Consider the following 22,960-nt stretch of genomic DNA (forward strand, 5'->3'; position numbering starts at 1 on the left):
TAAAATTGTATTACGCTTGGCTCACGGTTTCTTTAAGTGTCTCCTTCAAAAAACCACACAGCTCAATTTGCTTTAAAGTCAAAGAGGAAAATTGCCATAGGATATTTAGCTTGTGCAGTAAAAGATTTAGGTCAGGCAAACAGCAACATAACTGCGGGGAATGCTGCAGTTCCTCATTTTGGATTTTCAAATTTCTCCTTCTTTTATAAACAGGCCTTCCAGAACTTTTTTCACAATTCAGCAACACGTAAAAGCCTCGAGCGCGATGGTGGCCTCTCCATCCCTCAGAGCTCTGCCCCAGGGTTGGGGGAGGCCCGAACATCACCAAACCATCGCTCCAGCAGCCCGAGAGGCCCCGTCCACACACGCCCGCGGGATCCGGCTCGCACGAGCTGTCCCCCCAATTCAGCTGCAACAAAAAACCAAGGGCGGACAGCAAAAGGAACAGCAGCAGCTTTCGCAACGGAACAAGGCAGCTATTCGAGGGTGGGGGATGAATCCGGAGCTTCAGGTGTCTGGGTAACAAACATGCGAAATCGCTTCATTTCTTACGACAAGCAGAGGATTTTCTTCTGATAAAACAATACATACACAAAAATCAAACCATTTCTCCAATCAAGTCAAAAAGCTTGTTGAATTCACAGCACTGTTTTATTAGAATATCATCTTGCCACTTTTTAAAAAAAAAAAAAAAAAACAAAACAAAACAAATTCAGACCTAAGAGTAACTTGAAACAAAAGTCCCAACATCAGAGGCCGCAACACAGCTGATTTTCCTCACCAATATATGCATTAGAAAAGGAAGAGAAACACACACATTATTGTTTTCATTGTCAGGCAATGAAAAAATAATTACTCTTTAAATGAACCAAATTATTATTAACTGCAGTACATAAGGAATGGGAAATAGATGATGATTTAAATGGCTGTACAATAAACTGAGTTGGTACGTCCACTGAAGCTCATAATTTCACAGACAGTGTGCATGGCTTTATGTGATAGTTTTTTACGTCACTTATACTGCCAGTACTATCTGCTCAAACTAACGACCCTATGTTTCACTTAAATAACCAGTTACACTTTAGATGCAACAGTGGCTAGATGGGATTGCAGCATTTCAAGAAATTCAGTGTTTGGATATAACCGGTGCTTCTGTGAACTGAAGAAAAGCCATAAAAACATTTTGACTTGAATAAATACCTGACAATACTTCTCAGGAAAAAAGCAGAGCTCGCAGAAGAAGAATAAATGGATTCATTACAGTAGTGCAGCATGACACACAGCAACAATGGAAAGCGATGACTGTCCTTCCTCCCTATGGGTATGAAGACTCCATCCCATCATTAGGGGGTCTGAGAATGTCACACGTACCAATTGACCTCTTTTCCCAACACTTCAGAGAGAAAACAGCTTTAGTGACATTTTGCAAGAGGAAACAGGAGCAGAGAGGCCCAAACACCCCAAACACTGGTGCTGTTGGAGCATATAAAGCTCCGCTGACAGAGTGGAGATCAACACCACGTTTAGGGGGGATCCAGACAGACACATTCCTCCCCAGGGAGCCAGCAGCCTAGCCCGGACAGACGCTGGGTTCCTGGATTTCAGCATAACCCTTTCAGCACAAAGTCATCCCTCCTAACTCCCATCTGCAGCGGCGTACCCCCCTCCCCATGCCCAAGCAGGGCTCCCTTCCACCCATGGCCACAGCCCAGCGCAGCCCTCCGTCCTGGACGGTCACATCCCAGCATCTCAGACTTCTGCCTCCTCCCTGGAGCCAGCCTGCCTCTCCTGAGCAGCAGCTGAGCCCAAAAGGCCTGAAAACCGAGATTGCTTCTAGCTCCCCTCCACTTCGGTGCACTGTGGTGACACCTGTCACTCGTACAACAGTGCCACCCATCCACCCATCAATGCAGTGAAACCATCAACCAGCAGGAAATCGTGCAGTCAGTGTGTCAGCTCACAGCTTTTGCACACCTGGATAGCAACATTTGCATGAGGTTTAGATACTGCATACAGTGGAGTCCGTAGTTTCCACGTAGCTCCAGGCAGTAACTGCTGTCATGAATAGATCCTTTGTTTTTACACTTCTTTATTGTTCTTTCTCATCCGCCCGCAGACTGCTGTGCACCCCCGGTTACACAGACCGCAAGCCACTAAACTAACTGCTGCGGCAACAGCTCATAGCAAAGCAGTAAGATGAGGCTGAGTCTGAAAGAGGTGGCTGCCTCTGTGACTTGGAAGATGTGCCCTGAATAAATACATAAAGAAAAAAGAAAAAAAAAAAAAAAAAAGAGATGGTATTGGTTTGTAGCCCTGATGATCTCAGGTTATAAGACAAGTAAGGCTGAGGAAGAAGTAATTGGATAAAACAATACAAAAACAAAAAGGAGAAGCTGTGATTTGTAGTGATTCTGAAGGCAAAGGCTCCTCAACTTCTTCTCTAAGGAAACCCCTCTAAGAGTCTCTAAGCAAACTTTAATCCCATAATATAGTATAAGCTCCAGAGTGCGATAAAATCCTGTATCTGCCATCTTCAGAGATGACAGCAAAGTGGACAGTTACAGTAAACAATCATTTGCACTGGAAGCCTCTTCCTTCCTATCTTACAGTGTTTCACTACACTAGGAAGAAACAGTAGTAATCTTTCTGACCTAGCATTGTGGTACTGGGTTTGCACCACAAAGCAGGGATGTTTTGATGGCTCCCAGAAAACCAAATGTGGTCTGGACCCTGTAGGAAAACTTGCTTATCCCTTTGGAGGCGAGGCATGTGAGCATGTGCTGTTCCCCTTATTTACTAACCAAAAGGCCCATCAGTCTTTCCCACCTCCACCACCAACTCCTACCGCAGAGGAGCAGGAAACCACCCCAGCATTCCCCATCAGCTGGGCTGTTTCTCACAGTAGATGTGGCCACCCTTCTTCTTTGCAAACTGAATGCATCAGGGGAATGAAGAGGCAGCTGCCTTTTTTTGGAAGGCCATTAAAATGAAGAGAAAAATAACCAAGTGAAAGCACTGCCTGAAAGACTGTGGCTCCATACACCAGCTATACCACAAAGGACGTCCAGCTCATGTAAACCAGATTAGTTCCTACTCAGAAAGATTGCATTTAACTATTAGGCTTGCTGCTGTTCTCATTAGCTCTCAATCGCTTCCAGACTTCTGTCAGCCCTTTCAGGGAAGCCGGACAAGAATATGATGGATTGAGACTACTGTCTTGTTGCACCACTACCATCCAGTCAGGAAATTTCCATTTCCTCCTTTGTCTTTAATTATTAAGCCTCCTTTATGCTGAGAGAAAACATACTGTATGCATTAAGTATGTCTGTCCCAAGGTCAGACTCCTCTCCCTTTCTGGCACAAGATTTTTTTTCTACGAGCGAATAACCCATATCAAGGTGCACGCACAGAGGGGTGGATGGAGACTGACGTGCCCTCAGCCAGCCTGCACCCTTCGCCAGTTTGGCTCTGGCTGTGGACCACGCAGCCGCCTCGCCAGGTGCTTATTGCTAACGACGGGGCTTCTGGAAATGAGGAGGTGACTGCCTGCACCCACTGGTGTGTGACAAGCCCCCGCGCAGGCCGGGACCTTGGCAGGAGAAGGTGCGCTCCCCGGCACGGGGTTTGAAGCCTCCCAGCCATGGCCGCAGAAGCTCCTGGCGTGGCAGCGCTTCAGCCGCTTTACACACCGGGTTTATTATCCCTATCGGACTCACGGCTTCTCCCCTTTGGGCTGTTACCTCAGTGTCAGTGGAGGGGAATTTCTTGTTCTACTTCCAGAAAGTGAAAGAGAAAAAAAGAAGTTACAAGGATGGCTGCAATCTTATTTCACAGCAAACCTCAAACAACAGATCCCTCTGCGTGACATACCCCGGCTATCTCTCTCTTTGAGCTTGTTTTATTGAAACCTAAAAGATCAGGGAGTAAACAAATGCAGCCACCCCGTGTGATACTTTGCGATTTCATGTCTGATGGGGGAGGAGAAAAATCAGTCCCAAACCTCCAATTTTCACTCTAGCGTGGAGTGAAATTAAGCCAACATCGTACTGCACCAGCCCTGCCAACTTTCCACTGGCTGCTCTGAGCGTACTAGGCCCACACATTTCTATTTTCTAGCAATTCCTGGCAAATATCCTGTCAGATTAGCAGCAGTTTTACTCCGAAGACATGACGCACAGAGAAACACAGGCGCTTCATCTCTTCCAGAAACCTCCTCCCCGCCGCGGCTTCAGGCGAGCGGCGTCAAGGGCAGCGCAGGAGCAGTGGCACAGGCCCCGGTAGCATCCCCGCGCGTGCGCGGTCACCGTGAAGTTAATATTGGATGATTTGCAGTTCATTACCTCAGCGTGAGGCCTTATCCTGATTTTGCTGACAGAACAAGGGAAAAAAAAAAAAAAGGAAATACAGTAGGACAGTGCTTATGACAGGAAGGCTTACATAGTTTACTTGTATTCTGCTGCGTATCGGCTGGCACGGCTGGGTTGAGAGAGTCAAAACCCCTCACATATCAAATGGCCGATTTCAGGGCTGGGAAACACTCGATCCATGAGCATATGCCATCTCCAGAAGGTACGCGGGTTGGCGGTGGCAGGTCCCTGAGCAAAGCCCGGAGGGAGGTGAGGAGGTGGGCACGGAGAACCGTGACCCAGCTCTGTCACAGAGCCGGCTTCACGGGCCACCAAGCTGGGCCACGGCCGCTCACCATCAGCCGAGGAACTTGCTGGGACACGCGGTACCTGATCCCTCTCCCACTTACTCATGTCAGCAGCAAGCCTGCTGCTGGCTGCAGACAACTTTGGACAGGGAGGGAAATGAATGAAAGCAAATAAATCAACCAAATTGGAGGTCTTGCCCACAACAAACCCTGCTGTGTCTTGGTCTCCAAACTCTCACACTTCCTCAGGTTCCTACGGGCAAGACGGGAAAGACAATGCCCAGGACAGATGGGAGAAACCAAGAAGGTGCTTTCCCCTAAATGTTTCTCTGAAGACCAAGAAATCTTAGGAGATATGCTATCTTCTTCCTCACAACACACTCATGGTTCTGGTTTAGTTAATTGCTCTTGGCTGAGGAGACACTGAGTCTTCTTGAAGCCTTAAGAAAGGAAACACGATACAAGAGCCTAACATGCACCAGAGAGCTGGAAAATTAAAACGTTGACACCTGGGATTTGGAGCAGAACCAACAGGCACAGCCAGCTACTGCTCAGAGCCAGAGCCCTCCCTCTCCACGCACCCCAAACCCAGACCTTCGGAGGATCCAAACAGGGACCAGGACACCTTATGGCACCTGAAACGCAGCAGCAGTTTAATGTAAAAGGCTCCAGAAGTTCCCCAAGGTGAGCAAGGTCCTAAGCATCCTTTTCTCCCCCCTCTAGTCCTGTGATAAATCACAACACAAAAATTAAAGTGTTTCCCTAAGATAGGCAAATTGGTTCCTGACTGCAGTGTAATTCAGGATTTTTACTCTGTGCCACAGCAAAGCATGAGAGGCCAAGCTCAGATCACTATTTACTGATTTCTCACATAAGGGAAGAGAGTGCTGCTGTCTCAAAAACACAGTTCAGAAATGTATTATTCCTCTAGTTAAGTGCAACCACGCACAGTAAGTCACAGGAGCCATTTAGTCATTGTGCTACTCTCCCAATTGCAACCAAAACTCAACGACCACCCCAGCTGTGCTGCAAGGCAGCCGCATGTAACAAAAATCAGTAGTGAGGATTACTGTGAATGGTTTTGGAAATAAAGAGAAAACACAGCAGCTGTAAAATGAGAGCACAGCAAGGGAGGTGAGCCCCACACCCAGCCCCCCCACTCCTTACCTTCATAGCAGGGCAAGAGTTTCCTCCCGTTGGGCTGAAGGTTGGGGGGAATGATGTTGCAGAAGCCGTGGGGCAGGATGTACTCTGTCTCATAGTAAATATTTTTCCAGCGGTGCGCGCATGCCTAAACAGATCACACCACATGTGTTAGTGACCCAGTGTCACAGGAGAGCTCTCCGACCAAAGCAGAGCATGCATGGATAGGACCTCTCAGCATTGCCTTCCCCCCGCAACCCCACTGTCCTCTTCTTACATCCCACTCTTTCTAGATAAAGTATCTTCTCACTGTGACCTTCTGCAGCTCTTGACACCGCCTGACCTGGCAGCTCAGACCTCAGCCTTCGGAGCAAGACAGAGCCCATGCTGGAGATTTCAAGATCTCTCATTGTGTATGAATCCTCACAGCCAGTGAAGCTTTTCTAACTAAAGATGCACTAACAGAACCCACCTAAGCCAGAAAAGGGGGAAAAAAAAAATCAGCAATAAAGGCATTGAAAATACATACAAGAGGATCAGAATGAATGCTAAGACTCAGAAGGTTCCTAAGATCCTATTAGAAGGTTATCCCACCAGAGGATGCATGTGTGAGTCAAAGGCTCATTTTGCTGGGAAAGGCAGCTTGCTTTCTGGTGACAGAAGAGCTGGGCCTTGCTTACTGCTAATGAATTTAGGTAAAAATGCCAGAGATTTTGTGGCAACATCAGTCAAGGTGCAGACAAGCTGCAGAGATTGGGGCACCTTTCCCTTCATAGCGAAGAATAAGATCACACTGCAAAACCAGAGCTAAAGCAGTCTCACCAGGACACCTGCTCAGTACAACTGCCACACAGAGGCACGCATACAAGCCATGTGGAACCTGGTTCACAACTTCCCAGAACCCATTTGCTCCAAAAACTAACACTGCATTGCTGCCAGACAAACCACAAGTTGCCCGATGCCCAGGGGTTACTTGGAATAAAAAGGAATGAAGTGTGAAACAGCAAGGGCTTTGAACTTAAGCACATGCCGGGCTGTATCTCCAGCTGGCCTAAGTCACTGAAGTCAGTGTAGATGTGTCAATTTATGTCATCTAATGCTTGGTCCCATGTGAACAGAGCAGCCTCTATGCTACAAATCATCTCACCCACATACTTCCAACTTTTCCTGGAAACTTTGCGTCAGCCCCCTTCACGACCCTCACATTTGACCCTACCCTCCCCAGACGAGACACCCTCTGTCTTCCTTCCCTTTGTGCCAGCCCACTCCTCTGCCTCAGCACCTCAGAGCTGCCCATGGGAGTATCTCAACATTGTTGGAAAAAAAAAAAACATATCCATAAAACAGGCACAGTTGTGTCACCTATCCAATGAAGGACCTGGAAAGCATATCAACCACTGGGAAGCTCAAAATTCAATCCGGCAATCACCACAGGCCCTTTCCCATATACTTCACCCCCGAAAGACATAAAAGTCTAATACTGCTCTCCCTTTTTTTTTTTTTTTTTTTTTTTTTTTTTATAAACTGAAACAGAGCAAAACCAGTTGTGTGAAAGCCTGCTCTGCTGTTAGCAGGGCTGCATTTGGACTTTGAGATTTATTGCTTTCCTAACTTCCATAACTCCAGGAGAAGCACGTCTCTCCCGAAGGCGGCTATCGCAGGGGGACCCCGTGGGCCGTGGAAAGCCCTGCACCACACTGCATGGCACGGGCTGCCACCCGTGATGTGAAGGATGCTTCTGCTGGCACCCTGCTCGACAGCCAAATGCAGGCGAGGAGCCCTGCAAAGAACAGCTCTGGGGACTCCCTTGTGTGTTTTAAGGAAGCCCAGTTATGATTTTAATCCCCAGGCACCACTCATTCAAAATTCAACAGCAACAAAAAAACAGCACGTGAAACGCTCGTTTTCAGAGTAACCAGGAAATAGTTTCTCTCCTGACAGACCTGTGCTGCGAGCACAAATATACACACGCACAGTCCTTCTAAAGACAGTACCATAAAGACACATACCATTAAACCAACAGTCAAGTCAACCCCAGCTCCGGATGTAAACTCAAACGGAAACAGACCAAGAGACTTTCTTAAAATTATGGAAAGATAAATAAAGGATTGCGATATTGTAAATTCCTTGACATTTTATATCTCGGAAACTGCAAGGGACTCACATAAATTAACGTACTAATCTCTCCCAGAGGAGCACAAACAGAGTCAGGGAGAGCAGCAGCATTTCATCACAAGCAGGAGGCTTTGCTCAGGAGCGAGGCGCCGAGGCCAAGAAAGACAGAACAATGTAAGGAGCAAAAAAAGGAGCTACAGCATAAGGAGTACTTTTAAAATCGACTGGAGGCTATGGGCTCAGTTCAGGAATTCTGGGCACACTTACCTAATCTGTTAGGGTTTGCTTGGGTGGTTGTTTTTTTTAAATGATCATTTTTCTGTGCCTTCAGCATGGTGTGTATGCAGGCACACTACTATAGTTTACCACCGACCGACTGGGTCTGCGGACAGCTTGTAACCAGAGCTCCAAGAGATGAGCTCCACCTCAGTTCTCTCAGCAGTGGCTTCCCCAGACTCCTCCACGCCACAGCTGCAGAATTTGACATTTTTCCCAATGGACAGGAGAGCAGCAGCTCCTCTTCCTCCCAGAAACTCATTTCTCTGCAGACAGGCAACCAGAACGTTTATCTCTCTGACACAGCAAAGCTCATCCGCAGTTGCTTTTGGTGCTCCTGCCTTCCCCAAAACATTTAGCTGGATTACAGTACATGGTCCCTCCATTCTTCAATGCTGCTGAGGGAAAGTGACGTGCTACCAAAGGTGGCTAGAGCCAGCCTTCTTTGATGGCACATGTCTGAACAGTTCTTGGGAACAGAGATGAGTCACCTGCATTTGATGCTGTGGAAAGGGGTTTTATGTGGTTTTTGGTTTTTTGGTTTTTTTTTTTGTTGTTGTTGTTGTTTTGTTGTTTTGTTTTTTTTTTCCCCAAGATGATTGCAAACAACTGATGGCTTATACACCCTTTCTTAGATACAAGCCATAGGTCCCTGTGCAATGAGGAAGACCATCAGCACACTTTGGTGCTCAGCAGCTGCTGCCAGGGCACGGGCTCCAGCTCTACCATGGAACAAGGGAGAAAGAATGCAAACCCTCTCTGCAGCAAAAAAAACCTCTTCTGGGCAAAGCACACAGAGGTCTCTATTGATGGCAGACACCACACTACCTCAGTATAATGAATAGGCCATTTCAGAACAGCAGCCACTTTGCTCTTTTGCGTACTGAACGCCAGCCATGGGCTTTGCACCATAGGAAAAGCCACACGAGAGACCCAGGCGAAGACCTCAGAGGCCGAGTGCCCCACCTGAACGCAGGGTCCTTACAGAGCCCTCTGCTGACTCCTAAAGTCAGAAACCAAACAAGGGACTTTCTGAATGTGCCACTGTCAGACCACTGCTGGTTCACTCTTCCCCACCAGGACTTTGGCGAGGGGTTTTTTTTTACAGACACACACACAATCACTAGATGTGTCAGCAAGTCAGCTAATTAAAATGAGAAATAACAACACTTGGTAAAAACCAGAATAATGACTGATGTGGCAGGTATTTAGGAAGAGTAAGGCTGAAGGATGTGGCTTATCTCCAAATCATAATGCATTGTCCCCAGTTCCTCTCCCAACAAAAGTAAAAGGAGGACTTCTGCCGTTTCGGTTTGGAAAGAGATGCCAATATCAGCTGTATTATTGCAGCACTTAGATTAATGCAAATATTGACTGATAGCATACCCTAGAACAGGAAGCCACTGAACTGCAGACTCAGAGCTTTTTTAGATATTCTTACTTCTTCATTTGTTTAAATCCCCACTGTCTGATGCTTTTCTATTTATTCTGTCACACAAGCATAAAACTCTGGTTCAGTTGCAACCTGGCACAATATGGGCTCAAACACAATCCATTTTTACCAAACATCAGCTAAAGGCCCCCTAAATACTCCTCACCTTCCCTACCACCCCTTTCCACTGCAGCCAGTACTCTTATCAGGCAATTGAGGAAGGCTGATAAGACAGAAATTTAAGCCACGAAGCAGTTTCAATGCAAAAGCAACAACTTCATTGTACAATCCATAGTTAAACTGTGGGACTAATTTCTCTAACACTGGACATCAAGAGTATGACTAGTTTGCAAAGGTTGAAAAAGCAACTACCTGTATTTATGAACAAAAAAGAAAAAAAAAAAATCCATCCAGGGCTACTGACCACAAAGGCACCATTCTGACTTAAAGGAATCCCTGGAAGAGATGCAGTAAACAGAGCTGTCATGCCTGACACCACAGACTGCTCACGGTCCTGACTATGGGGAACAGCTCATGAAAGTTAGCTTGTAATTTCATTAGAAAGCTAAAAATCAGCAGATACAGCCAGGAACACACATTCAGACACGTTTTCTCAGAACATCAGTTTCTCATAGGGACTTCAAAGAAGAGCCACAATTTAAAGAAATCCTGATCTTTAAAATTAGAAGATCACATGTATTAAAAACTATCTGCTTATGGACAAGTCAGAAACCTTCTTCATGAAAAAGATATCTCAAAACAGACAGTAGCAATGTCCTGAAACAGTCAGTTATTTCCCACCCACAAAGGAATCCATATGCCTTCATTCCAGGCTCTGTCTACACACAGATGTATCATTAGTAGTTTAAGACTGAGGACTTTCGTGATAAATATCAATGAGAATTAGATATTTAAACATCCTCAAGCATCTGGACAAGATCTCCTTGGTGAGGGCAGTATAATCTTGTCAGAGGGCTGATTTAGGACTGCCCCAAATCAGCATCATTCGTGGAGACATCTTACCAGTTTAAGCCACACCGGAACAAACACACCACCAGCTGCACATTTTACTTTAGCTACATTCTACTTTTATCCTGCTTTATGTCTGAAATTTCTATCCCCTCAGCCCCAGTCTAAGCCCCCACAGCCTCCCCTCAGCCAGTGAGCAGCCAGACGTAGCCCTGGTAGCTGCCCAGCTTTTTTCCCCACCAGCCTCCCCTTCTTTTGCTGCTTCTGCCAGAGGAGATGACACCTAAGTATCAGCTACAACCAGTTCTCCTTTGAATCAAAGTACACAAAACTATTATTCTTAAGATAACATTTTGACAAAAACGTGTCTAGTTCAGCCTGATGACTGGAAAATGGAGAGGATGCTGTGTCTCGAGGTAGTGCTATACTAAATCCTGAGCAGCGCAAGTTAGTCCTCCGTGGTCACACAGGACTCTGAGCACACATATAGATCAGGAAATCCCTTGAAAACAGGAATTGCTTACACATCACAAATGCCTTCATTTTGTGCTCTGCTGTAAATGTTTACAGTGTATTTTGTTTATGCCCCTTCTTTTTCCCCTCCTCCTCAAGTGCTGAAGAGATTTAAAACACTCAAGAAAATCAAAGCATCAGCCAGCCCCTCTAGCATGGGCAAGCAGCACACCAAAAGAGACGATCGGATAAAATACCACAGTAGTATGGCAGAAAGGGATCAAAAACCACCTTCTCCCCCATGGGGGAGTTGGTGTGCAAGGACTTGGGGGGTAAGCGTTTGGACTCTAAGCACATATTAAGAAAAACTCCTTTGAGTGAAGCAGCTTTGTCCCCTTGCCTCACACAGGCAGCTGTCACAGCAATCACTGTACGAGATCTTCCTGACTAGCAGTTCTGTGACAGGTTGATGCCACGTACATGGGCAATCCCCAGTCTCACTGGAAAGATGGGGTCATACTGCAGGTTTCCGACTCCCAAACAGCGGTGTTTAGAATTAGATTGTCGTCAGGGTTACTCTGATACGAGCTTGAAATTTGCCTGCCACATATACTATGCACAACATTTTGTCACCTTTTTTTTTTTATTTTATTTTATTTCAATCAACATTCCTGCAGACAAACTCACTCAGGTAGACAGGCAAAACCCAACCACGGATATAAACACAGACAACTATTGATCATAATATATCCATGTGTTTTAGAAAGGTTTTTGCCCAGCTCTCATTACGGTTATTTTTTTTCCAACTCAGGAAATGTTATTTTGCAAAGATAAATGCCACATCCTAAGGATAACATCTGTTGTCCTTGACCAGCCTATTTGCATGGTAACCATATCAAAGACAACAAGGCCACCCACACTCAACTACATCATCTCTACTCTCCACTATTCTGCCTTGTTAATGGAAAATTAATACACATAAAGGAAAAATACCACCACAAAGACTCATCTTACATTTTTCATGGTAAGTTCTGACATGCAATACTTACGCTCAGAGAAAATGGATGCATACATATTCCCTACATAAACACAGGCAAACGACAAAAAGAACAAACTAACAGGTACCTCCCAGACAAAGTCCTATTTATTCTGTTCAAAGATTTAATCCCTCAGATTTAGGAGGAAGCCCTTGGGTGACACAAGTCAGGTGTGACAGCTTTGAAGTCCTCCCTCTATAAATAAAGCTTTCTGGCTGGGGTTCATTTTTCCTTCCGCTTGAAGGAAGGGGCTACAGAACTTGCTGCCTGTAAAGCTGGACTCCGTCAGTCACTGCCGAACACATTAATCCTGACGTGTTTAGCATTAGAGTCAGACAGCAACAACGGTTTTAACGAGATCAAAGAAAGGAGCGGACTTACCAGCACACTTCCACCAGCCTTCGGCTGTCTAGCCAGGCTCACACCCATCCATTCATCATCTCGGTCTTCTTTGCAGGTCTTTCCACAGAGCGTGCCCCGAGAATTGCCTACAGAAAGAGGGGAAAGGCAGCAAGGCAAGGAGACGTGAGTTTTAAATACCCACTGAAGAGTCCCTACATGAAAAGAGATGGCCTGTCAAAAATGTGCCTGGCAGCGCTTTTCTTTTCTCTTTCCTCCTGATTATTAGTTCTTGTACACATTAATCAGGGTGATGCTCTCGCTCCTACTAGGCACCGTACAAATATACAGTAGAGGACAGACCCTGTCAACAGCCAGCAGCTATTACAGCATGTCCACAGCTCTGCCTCAATAAACCATCCAACTGAAGCCAATGGGAGAAATGTGAGATTGCCCACAGAATGCAGTCAAAGCCAAAATTGCTCTTGAAAATGAGATCTGGGGAACTTAAAAACAAAAAAATCATTGAGGCCTAGATCTTTAGACCTGTCAGGCAGTATTCACAAGTCCATGAGAGACAGTTTACATTACAGTAGCAGGACAAATCAAACTTAGCCAAAACACTCTTCTAACACTTGTAAGCTTCATGAAAAATAAATTCTACTTGACTCAGCCGTGAAAAGATGAACAATATTAACATGCCTTTTTTACAGGCATAGAAAGCAGTAGCACACATGTCACTGAGAAAAACAACACATTAAAAGGCTTCAGTTTTCTCCATCAGAATCCTGCACGAGGTTTTAGATCAGAACCTTACTTTAGGACGCCACCTTCCCCCAATTCAGACAGCACATCACAGAAACCAGACTTGATCCCGATCCTGTGCAATAGTGCAGAAGCACAGCTCGCCCCAAAAAACTCGTTTCCTTTCGCACAAGCAGCAAAACCCAAGGAATGACTTGCTGCCTGAGGCGGGAACCCACCGACCGCCACGCTGCTAATAACGACGCACATCACGGACCCACCCACAGCTGCAAAATCCACTGAAGTTTTGTGGAAAAAAGCCAGCGGCTTACGGTACGCAGGGAAAAACCCACCTTGGCCTGGGCACTCGCTGGAGAGAGCGAGCAGGGCCACTGGGAAGGCATCAGCACCAGGTGGGATGCTATTTCGTAATGCTGAAAGGAATATGACACCTTGGCTACCAGCGCTCAAAATCCGTCAAAAGAGGCTGATGAATCCCTCTCAATGCCTTGGACTCTCTTTGAGGCTGTCAGGAGGATTGCTAGCTGTTTGGGGTATGGTGTTTGCTGTTTTTTTAGTTTTGTTTTGTTTTTTTTTTTTTTGGTTCCCCACCTTCTTCCCAACCCCAAGCATCACAACTACCTACCTCGACCCATGTCTAGTTCTGTGCATCTTCTGTCCGGATTGGTATGGACTCGACATTTAAACACTGCTCCTGGGGACTGAACAGAGGTGCTGTACTTAGAGTCTGCCTTGGGAGCACCAACCAAGACCCTGGAAACCAAAAGCAAAGTAACAAGTGATTAATTTTGGGAGAATAGCAAAAAATAAAAACATACACACACAAAAACAACCAAACCCACAACATAACAGCAAGGTTCACATCACCAGAGCTTCCTCAGCAAAAGGACTTTCTCCAGCAGCCTTGTAAAACAGTGACATTGGCTCACAAACTGAAAACACCACACACAATAAAAGCATTTTTCCCCAGAGAAGCCACAAATACTTTAACAAGTTAAACTTCCATTAGGACTGCAATACACTTAAAGCAGCACCCCTATCCCCACCCCAAAAGCATTTAGGAAGATATTAGGCCGGACAACAGCAGCTGCATCCATTATTCCTCAGTTTTAACTACACCCCTATCAATCCAAGAACCCACAAGACCTGATACACACACCCACGAGAGGATGGAACCTGAGCCCGCGCGCTTGCCAGACAGCCAAAGATTAATAAGCTTGTTTAGAAAGTTGAGGCACCCCCTTCTCAGAACACCTTATGTAAGTACAGATTTTAAAAACAACAACAAAAACACACAACCAACAACACGGGAACAAATCTCTTCCACAAGGCATTGCTGCCAACCAGCATTTATCACCAAGGCTGGGAAGACTCTACTCCAGCTACTTATCCCACATCAGAGCTAGCATCTCCAGGAAGCACCAGTACACAAGCTCTGACCGTAGGGTTCCTTAACATACCCTTGAAAGATGACGTGCACTTTTTAATCACTTGTGTTACAACCCAGTTAACTGTTTAACAAGCTGGCAGCTGCTCATGTCCCAAGAGATGATTTTTGCAAAGGATTACAAGGGGAGCTCAAGTATTGAGAGATCCCTTTTACCGCCTCCTCATTACAGGGAAAAACCTTTATCACCTGGTTGTGAGCCCAGATCTGGGCATATGAGGGTGAGGAGGGAGATTAATCAGGAGGAAGGCAGCTCCAAGTAGTTTAGCATCAGTTCTGCCGATAACCCTTGCACTGTGAGGCAGGGCAGAGCTTCTGCATGTAACAAAATCCTCACTGACATTAAGCCCAGGGTGGGAGCTAAGGGCGAGCATCTCTAAAAGTGTGTGGATCTACTCGCATGTGTGGACCCAGCAGCTGGCCAACGAGATGCTGTTCTTGGTTTACCCACTAAAGGGGTAGAGAGCTACTAGTGCAAAGTCAGTCTGCACACACAGCCCATCCCCAGCACAGATGGACAGCCCAGAATAAGCCCCAGAATGGGCGCTCCCCCTGATTGAAACAACTTCTCCTTCACCCTCTAATTTAAAGTTCCATCCCCGACCACGACCCACCATCACCATCGCAGTAAACCCAGGGAGACACGAGGCACGCCTGTGTCCAGGGTCGGCCTGAGCCACCTGCAAGAGCTGGTCCTGCCTCAGAGCCTGGTCTAGATCAAACAGCAACACGTCTCCACTCCTGCTGCGATCCGTGCTTCCCTGGATGCGACAAAGCCATCCCATCACATTTGGAAATACGTTTACAAAAAGAAGAGAATCCCCTGCATTAAAGGACTGGCTTCTCCTGGGTTTCATGAGCTAAGCTGTACCATTTGGAGAAGTTTGATGGGGCTGAACTCTACAACACACGTCGTGTTTTCACAAGTGAGAAGAATTAATGTTCAAAATACTTCAGTTGCTAAAACCTACAAAGCCTGAACACATTGGGGAACGAGCGCAAAGGAACCTGAAATAATAGCTCCAAATGGAAATCCCACCAGGCAGGCGGCAGGCAGAAAATCAAATGCCAATCATTTAATTTACACAGGCGATGAATGCATGTCATTCACTTATTGACATTCATGAGGTCCAACAAAAATAAATAATGGGGGACATTACTAGCTTAAAGAGTTACAGGTTCAAATTGCAAATAGCAAGAAACTGTTTCTATGACCTGTTATAGCAATAAGATAACATAGACCACATAGACCTCCAGAAGTTTTGCTCTAACCTAAGAAAAGTAAATACGACTCCAGCAATTAGTGCACAAGATACCTTGGGTTGCAGAATGAAAGATGGAGATGAAGGGCCTAAATCACAAAGACTCTTCAGCTTTCTTTAAAAAGCTGAATGGGAAAAACTGATAATTAATGATTTGAGCAGGCTACCGGCACAGATACTACTGCTGTCTTCAGCAAACATACCTTTCAAAAATAAAATGTCCGTTGCTGTTTCTTCATGTGGACTGAGCAGAAGGAAGCAGCCAGTAAAGGCAACTGGTGATGCGTGCCAAAAGCAAATCTATTTAGGATCATCCCAAATATCCATACACTCAGATGTGATACTTCACCACACTATCTCATATTTGGATCTCATCTCATTCTTTCAGTCTTGCACCTAGACCCCAGCAGGTGAAACCTTTGCAGGTCTCCTGTTCCATCTGGCATGACCGATGCTCGCCTGCGCCCCGAGACAGCTACCTTCAGGGAGACAGGAGGTTTTCTGTTGTTTCACATGCTTTTTGGTTGGTCACGTTGGCATTTGTCACGTAACACTTCGGTTTTATTCAAAGTTTTAAGACTGGAATAGTTCCTTTGTCAAGAAAGGAGTCCTTCACTCTTCCATTAGTTTCTGTATGTAACACCTTAACTGTCGGAAGAAAGTCACCTATTTAACGGTCATGAGACTTTTCAGCTGACCTGGGAAGAAGACTCATTCACATCTGAAGATTTTGGGACTCTTCAAGCAAAACAAACAACTGTTTTGTAACTCTCCTACGTATTAAAACACCTTTGAAATCTTTTGCAATTTCTGTGAAACAACGCTGCAACCAGAGACGGTGTTTTTCTCTGGTACTACATCACAACAGAAAGACATTTCAAAACAAAGCTTTGGAGTCCAATACAGCCTTTTTGCATTTCAGCGCTGTGGAATCTCGTCTGGCATAAACGCAGAAGATACATAAACAGCCAGCAGTGCTGCTACCCTGTCCCCTTGCTATTATCAGGCCACCTTCCAACATATTCCAGCTAGTTGAACCAGCTCTCGTTTAAAATAGCCTGATTTTGTGGTTCAGGTTTCCAGTGCTGCTGTAGGACTACTTGGGTTGTCGGTTAGCAAGCACCAGCAGTGCTCCAGCCTCCTGCCAAAAGGCCGAGGATGTGGGCAGCAGTCTTTGCGTGGGCAGGTTCTCACCACAACCATAATACAGGAGAGTCCCTAGGATATTTGTGAGTAGCTGCACGAAGATGCCTTGAAGGGAAAACTCCATCGAGAGAAAGGGATTACTTTCTATAGGAGAGAACCAAGGGCAGTAGGAATGGGGTTTGGGGACATTTTAGGGTCACTTCTGCTTGACGTGCACAGAAATCTGTCAGAATTGGCCACATCCCACTGGCTCTGTGAACGAAGTATTGAGGTCTAAACCAACATCAGGAGCAGTAGGCAGAGAGGCCATTTAACCTTCTCTTCTTGCATTCACACTGGCACAACCAAGGACAAATGCCTTCGTCTGTATGGAGACAACTATGCAGCTGTGGCCAGAAACCACCACAGAGCAGGAGCCACAGCAGCCGATATTAACGGATGACTAGAAGCTTTCTTGGCCACAGGGAAATCCACACCTCCTTAAAATTACTTCCTGCAAAACAGTAACTATCACTTCACTGGTGATTGACCCTCGGGACACAGAGATTTGGAAATTAAGTGCCGCATTTAGCAGAAGGAACAGTGAACGAAAGTGTCGAGCTGACCGATGGCATGGAGGGATGCCAAGTACATTAGGCACCAGCCCACAGCACGCCAGCCGCGATTAGGCAATCGCAGCTCAAGGTCTGGGGAGTATAGGTACCTCACCTCACTGCAATGTTAAGTGGCAGAGAAAAAAAGTCTTTAAATATCCTCGCATACCACAGCTGATTTCAAAAGCAGCACCAGAGGAGGGTGCACCACGAGCATATCCCAGCTGAGTTTCTCCTCATCAGAAAGGTCTCTGTCACTTGCTAAGCCCTCAAAATTAAAACAGCGGTTCGTCCATTTATACGCAGGGCGGGAAGCAGGAGGGCTGTTATTTGGGTGGCAGATGGACGACCCGTGGCCAACAACAGCAAGCCCAGCTTCCCCGAAACGCCACGGCAGCACCCGCGGCATCGCTACGTCTGCGTATGCAACGCTGCACCATCAACACAACACCCAGCCTCCACACACCGGGTCTGTCTGCTCCCACACCTTCCTCCTGGTTGCACACAAGTACAGCACGCACTAACAACACGTGTCCCCTGGCCCGAGAGGCAGAGCAGCCCGAGAGAGGAGCGGAACAGCCTTCGTGTTTCAGCGGCGGCACAGCCCAGCGAAGAGCAGGGCTGAAGGATTGAAGCAACAGCACAGAAACCAGACTCGTTCCTTATTGTAAAAATCACAGCAGGACACCATGCAGCTCAACGGACTCCACTACTTTTTCGTGCCAGATCATGCTGCCAAAAAGGATAAAGTTGTTACCCTGGACTTGCTGAGGGATTCGGGGGTGGCAGCGAGAAGGGGGCATAGGGAGGGGAAAGGAGAGAGATAAAGTGACATCTTCTTTTAAAAAAGAACAATCGGAGATGTCACATTAGTAACATTTTCTTATTGGGGCAAAACTGACATTTGTTTCTTCTTAAGCTGTCTAAAGTAAAGCAGAGAAAGCAACATTCCTGGTCGCTTTGTAGGGTCTTTACTCCAAGCTTCGAAATTACATCCAGAGAACAGAAGCACTTCAGTTTGTCTCTGCTCCAAATGCAAGCAGCCACCTGGTTCCTTACTCGACCGAAAATGGCAATGACGGGGAACCGGGTAAATCTTTCAAGATTTACAGTCATAAAACCCGCTTAAGGAAGGAAAAGGAGACATTGTCAGAAATACAATAACCCCAGCACATCTGCAACAACAAACTTTTCTTGAGATGAAAACTGCACAAAAACAAGTCCAAAGCGGAAGCGTCTTTGCAATTAACTATTTCAGACAGGTCAAAGGCACTGACTTACTCCACTATTATACTGGAGCCTGAATACCCATATTCCACTATAATTTCTCTGACAAGGATTGTGTAGCAGCCTGAGTATTCACATTTATACGATGTAGTGTTTCAAAGCAAATATCCCCCCTTTTCTTTCCTCCTGCAAGAATATTTGGCTCATATAAACCCCCGAGAATCACCAAACCCTGGATCGGTTTTGTGGAAACCTGCACGCCTATGACAGATCAATATAGACAGGTGCCTTTGTGGTGTTGGAAAGCAAACAGCTGAAGACCTGGCCATTACAGATACCGTTTTAATATAAATCAGTGACTATGTATATATACACATACACACATATATATACACACACACGCACACCAGCACATGGACAGACTACTGAGAATAACACACTTCATCTAAGAAGCTCTCCTGGTGAGAAGTATATTAGAAGAATATCAGGCCCTCAAGCAATAAACAGCAAGAAACCCTGAACTATCGCAACAGCACTCTCAAATGCTCGAGAGCATATTAACACATTAAATAATTTTAGACAGGCAGGAGCCCTATCAGCCTCAGGTACGATCGTTCACATTTTTGCAGGTTCACATAGTGCAGCACAGCCCACCAGGCAAGCCAGGAATGCCCAAAATATTACTAACTAAAGTTAACTTAGCTTAACGACTGCCCACTGTAGCAGGTAGGCCAAATGGGCATGAGAAAACTCAATCATAACTCTTCTTTGGGTATGTCAGAGATACAACGCTAAGAAGACAACTGACACCCAAAACCAAACAATAACCCTGTGACTGTTAAGAGGAGCTATATGCTACAACGGGATGAAGAGAATACATTTTCACTAACATATTCTCTCTAGCTGACTTCAGCCTTTCCCCAGGATATCCTATTTGAAATAGAAGGGGGAAAAAACATTAATTAAAAATCACTCAGTAATTCTACAAGCCAGCTAAGGCTATAGCTCTACAGATCTGCACACAAAGTCCCGACAAATCTGAAAAATGGAATGAGTTCTACTAAGCATTTCCCTCTGCACTCATCCAATCAACTGGGATTGTATCTTCTATTTCAATAACCTGCAACTGGTAATCAATTTAAACTTGAAATCAGAGACCTTATGCTCCAAATGGATGTGTAAGATGCTGTACAGGATAAATACGGTTTTAAAGTAGTACTGCATGACCCCGGGAGCCGCCAGGCCCCGCTGACGCGGGCACAGCTAGAGGCTCTGATGAGGGTTCAGCCCTTTGATGGTCTGAATGTCAAGGAAGATCAGCCAGATCTTTTAAGCTTTCCAGAAGAAGTATGTTAAATGCTTAAAAATTTGTTCTTACGTTGCAGCATGCAAAAAAAAAACCTGCTTGCATTCAGAATATGCCCATCCCGCACAGGGGATGGCATCTTCAGAAAACCGGGGAAGGCTGCATGTACTTCCAAGAGCAGAGAAATCCACTGCTGTCCCCTCACCTCCAGGCTGCACACGCATTAAGAGCACAACTGCACGCAGCAAACTGGAGCCAAGGAGGTGGCAAAAAACAGCTCCCCCAAAGCTGTTATCCCAGCCTTGGCTGGGCACAGGGGTTTGAAGCACCCGTGAGAACAAACCCCCCAGTTCCACAGTGAAAAGAGGAGCTTCCCCACCAGCGGTGGCAATCCCAGCCTCCTGATTTTTGACAGCCCAGTGCTGATGCTGACCACATCAAGCTGCTGTTAACCCTTCTGGGTGTCAGGGCTAGCCATTTGTTTATTTAAAAACACTTTATAATCTCAGATTTTTTTTTTTTTCCCTGAATGCCATAGCTGAGGCTTCATGAAGCTCCATTTTCAGGCAACTGGAGTTTGCGTAACTGGTTTTTACTTTTGAGCACCAGATTGTTACAGATGCCTGCCTTCAGACAGACACCTAACACTGCTTGCCCAGCATCATTTCCAAACAAAGTGGGGTAACTGGGAGGCTCCCCTCCCTCATCCACTGACCCGCTTAAAAAAAAAAAAAAAAAAGTATATATAAAATCATACCAGCAGGTGCTATCTGAAGAGAAGTCATTTTATCGACCAGAATGATAGACACCTGCACAAGGAGCAACAAATTATATCATTTCCATGCCGCCAGACCCCGCTAGATCAGCACCTCATGTGAATCCCCAGCAATCTGGGGAGAACACAAGCCGCTTTCAGCCTTTGCATCCTCTGTCAGTTCCTGCCCCAAGTTAAGCTTGGCTTTAAACTGAGAGCTTTTCTTCTCCCTGAGCGCTCTTCTTCTATGAAGCCCTCTGATAAGTCCTTAAAAATGAATGCTCCATGAAAGCCGCTGTGGAGGAAGGCAGAGTGCACAACTACTCGTGAAGTAAAGGGTGTGAAAGAAATTCATTTTTAAAGAACTGGATGCCAGCGTGAATACATTTATTTATATCACAGAGCACCACAGTTCCAACATCAACAGCTGAGTAATCGGGCCATATCTAAGGGTAAAAGATAAAGATAAGCTTTGTGGACATTTATTGGCAGCAGTAGCTCCTACTCACATTAGAAAGGCACCAGATGACATCAACTAGGTCCAATTAAGAGAAATCAGTTTTAATTCTAACAAAGAGCCTCTGACCCAGACAAGGGAGAGACAGACTATGCTCCAAGGCTCTTTTCACTCAACGGGGAAAAACAAGAAGCTTGCCAGTTTGCATAATTTTTTGAGATGTAGACAAACTTTCTATCATCGTTCATTTATTTTATTCAAAAAAAAAAAAACAAAAAACCCAAAACTAGCTCAATTGACATTTCCTCCCCCGTCCCTCACGCCAAGAGCGGGCCTGGCGAGGGGACACACGCCTCCCGATTTGGGGGTGTCTCTCCGGTCATCGGCGGGGTTTTGCTCGTGACACGGCGGGGTCAGAGCTGTCGGTGCTGGGCGTTACTGCTCCCCAAATCGCTCCCGTTTCCACACGGCGTGACTCACCACCCCTCACACCCCACGCACTTTCTGTCCCGTGGGGAAGCAGGGCGGCTGCCAGCCCGGGAAGGACAACCCCCGCGTTACACCAATGAGGGGGACACCCCGGGTTTACACCAGGGAGAAGACCCCCACACACACACACACACACTCCGGGTTTACACCGGGGCGAAAAACCCCACACACACCCCGGCTCTACACCGGGGTGAACATCCCCCCCACACTCCGCGGGTTTACACCGGAACAAACACCCCGCCACACACACGCATCCCCCGGGGTTTACACCGGGGTGGACATCCCCACACACACTCCGGGTTTACACCGGAGCGAAAACCACCCCGCCCCTCCACGCAGCCCCGCGGGTTTACACCGGGGTGAAGACCCACGCACACTCCGCGGGAGCGCAAACGGCGCGAAGCCGAGGCGCTGCCACCGCCGCGCCCGCAAGACGGGGCGGAAAACGCGCGGGGAAGAGCCCCCGCAGCCGCTCCCCGCCCCGGCGAGGCGTGGGCTCGGGTCCCGCTCCCCCCCACCCCACCCCACCCCACCCCACCCCACCCCACCCCGTCTGCCGCGGGTGGCCGCCGCCCGCGCAAGATCCGCGCTCCTCACCACCGCGTGCTGTCGTGGTAGTGCTGCAGCACGGAGTACCCGAAGAACGAGCCGTTGGGACCCTGGAAAACCACGGGACGACCCACGTCCACGTTGTAGCAGCGCGCCAGGGCTCCCCACAGCAGCGCCCACAGCACGGCCCCTCCGCGCCGCCGCGCTGCCGCCGGCATCCTGCGAGCACCCGTGGGGCAGCCGCCCTCGTCCCGGCGCCGCCGAGACCCCGACTCCCACGCGGGGCGACGGGCCCCGCCGCTTTTTGTGCCCGCCCCGGCCCGGCCCCGCCGCGGCTCCGCTGCGCCCCCGCTCCGCGCCGCGCGGGGACTGCGCGCCCCCCGCTCCGCCCCCCCCACCCCCCCCCACCCGCGGCAGCGGCGCCCCCTGGCGGCCGCGGGAGGGACGCGCCACGCGTGGGACCAACGCACGAGGCACCCGTGGGGGTCCCGCCGCCACCCACCCCCCCACCCCCCCACCCCCCCACCCGCTTCCACGAAGCGGCCCT

General features: G+C 47.3%; 1 protein-coding gene across 1 annotated transcript in view; it reads right to left on the reverse strand.

Moving 5' to 3' along the window:
- Positions 1-22,677, reverse strand: part of ITGA9 (integrin subunit alpha 9) — a 227,065-nt gene extending 204,388 nt beyond the window's left edge. Inside the window, exons 1-4 of the mRNA XM_042806477.1 lie at positions 22,462-22,677; positions 13,809-13,936; positions 12,461-12,567; positions 5,822-5,945 (exon numbers count right to left, since the gene is read on the reverse strand). Coding sequence (XP_042662411.1) covers positions 5,822-5,945; positions 12,461-12,567; positions 13,809-13,936; positions 22,462-22,631 — 529 coding nt within the window. The 5' untranslated portion in view covers positions 22,632-22,677. The remainder of the gene's footprint in view (positions 1-5,821; positions 5,946-12,460; positions 12,568-13,808; positions 13,937-22,461) is intronic.
- Between the last annotated feature and the right edge of the window lie 283 nt (positions 22,678-22,960).

Source organism: Tyto alba, unplaced genomic scaffold (genome assembly GCF_018691265.1).
Source record: "Tyto alba isolate M040663 unplaced genomic scaffold, T.alba_DEE_v4.0 Super-Scaffold_46, whole genome shotgun sequence".
Lineage (NCBI taxonomy): Eukaryota > Metazoa > Chordata > Aves > Strigiformes > Tytonidae > Tyto > Tyto alba.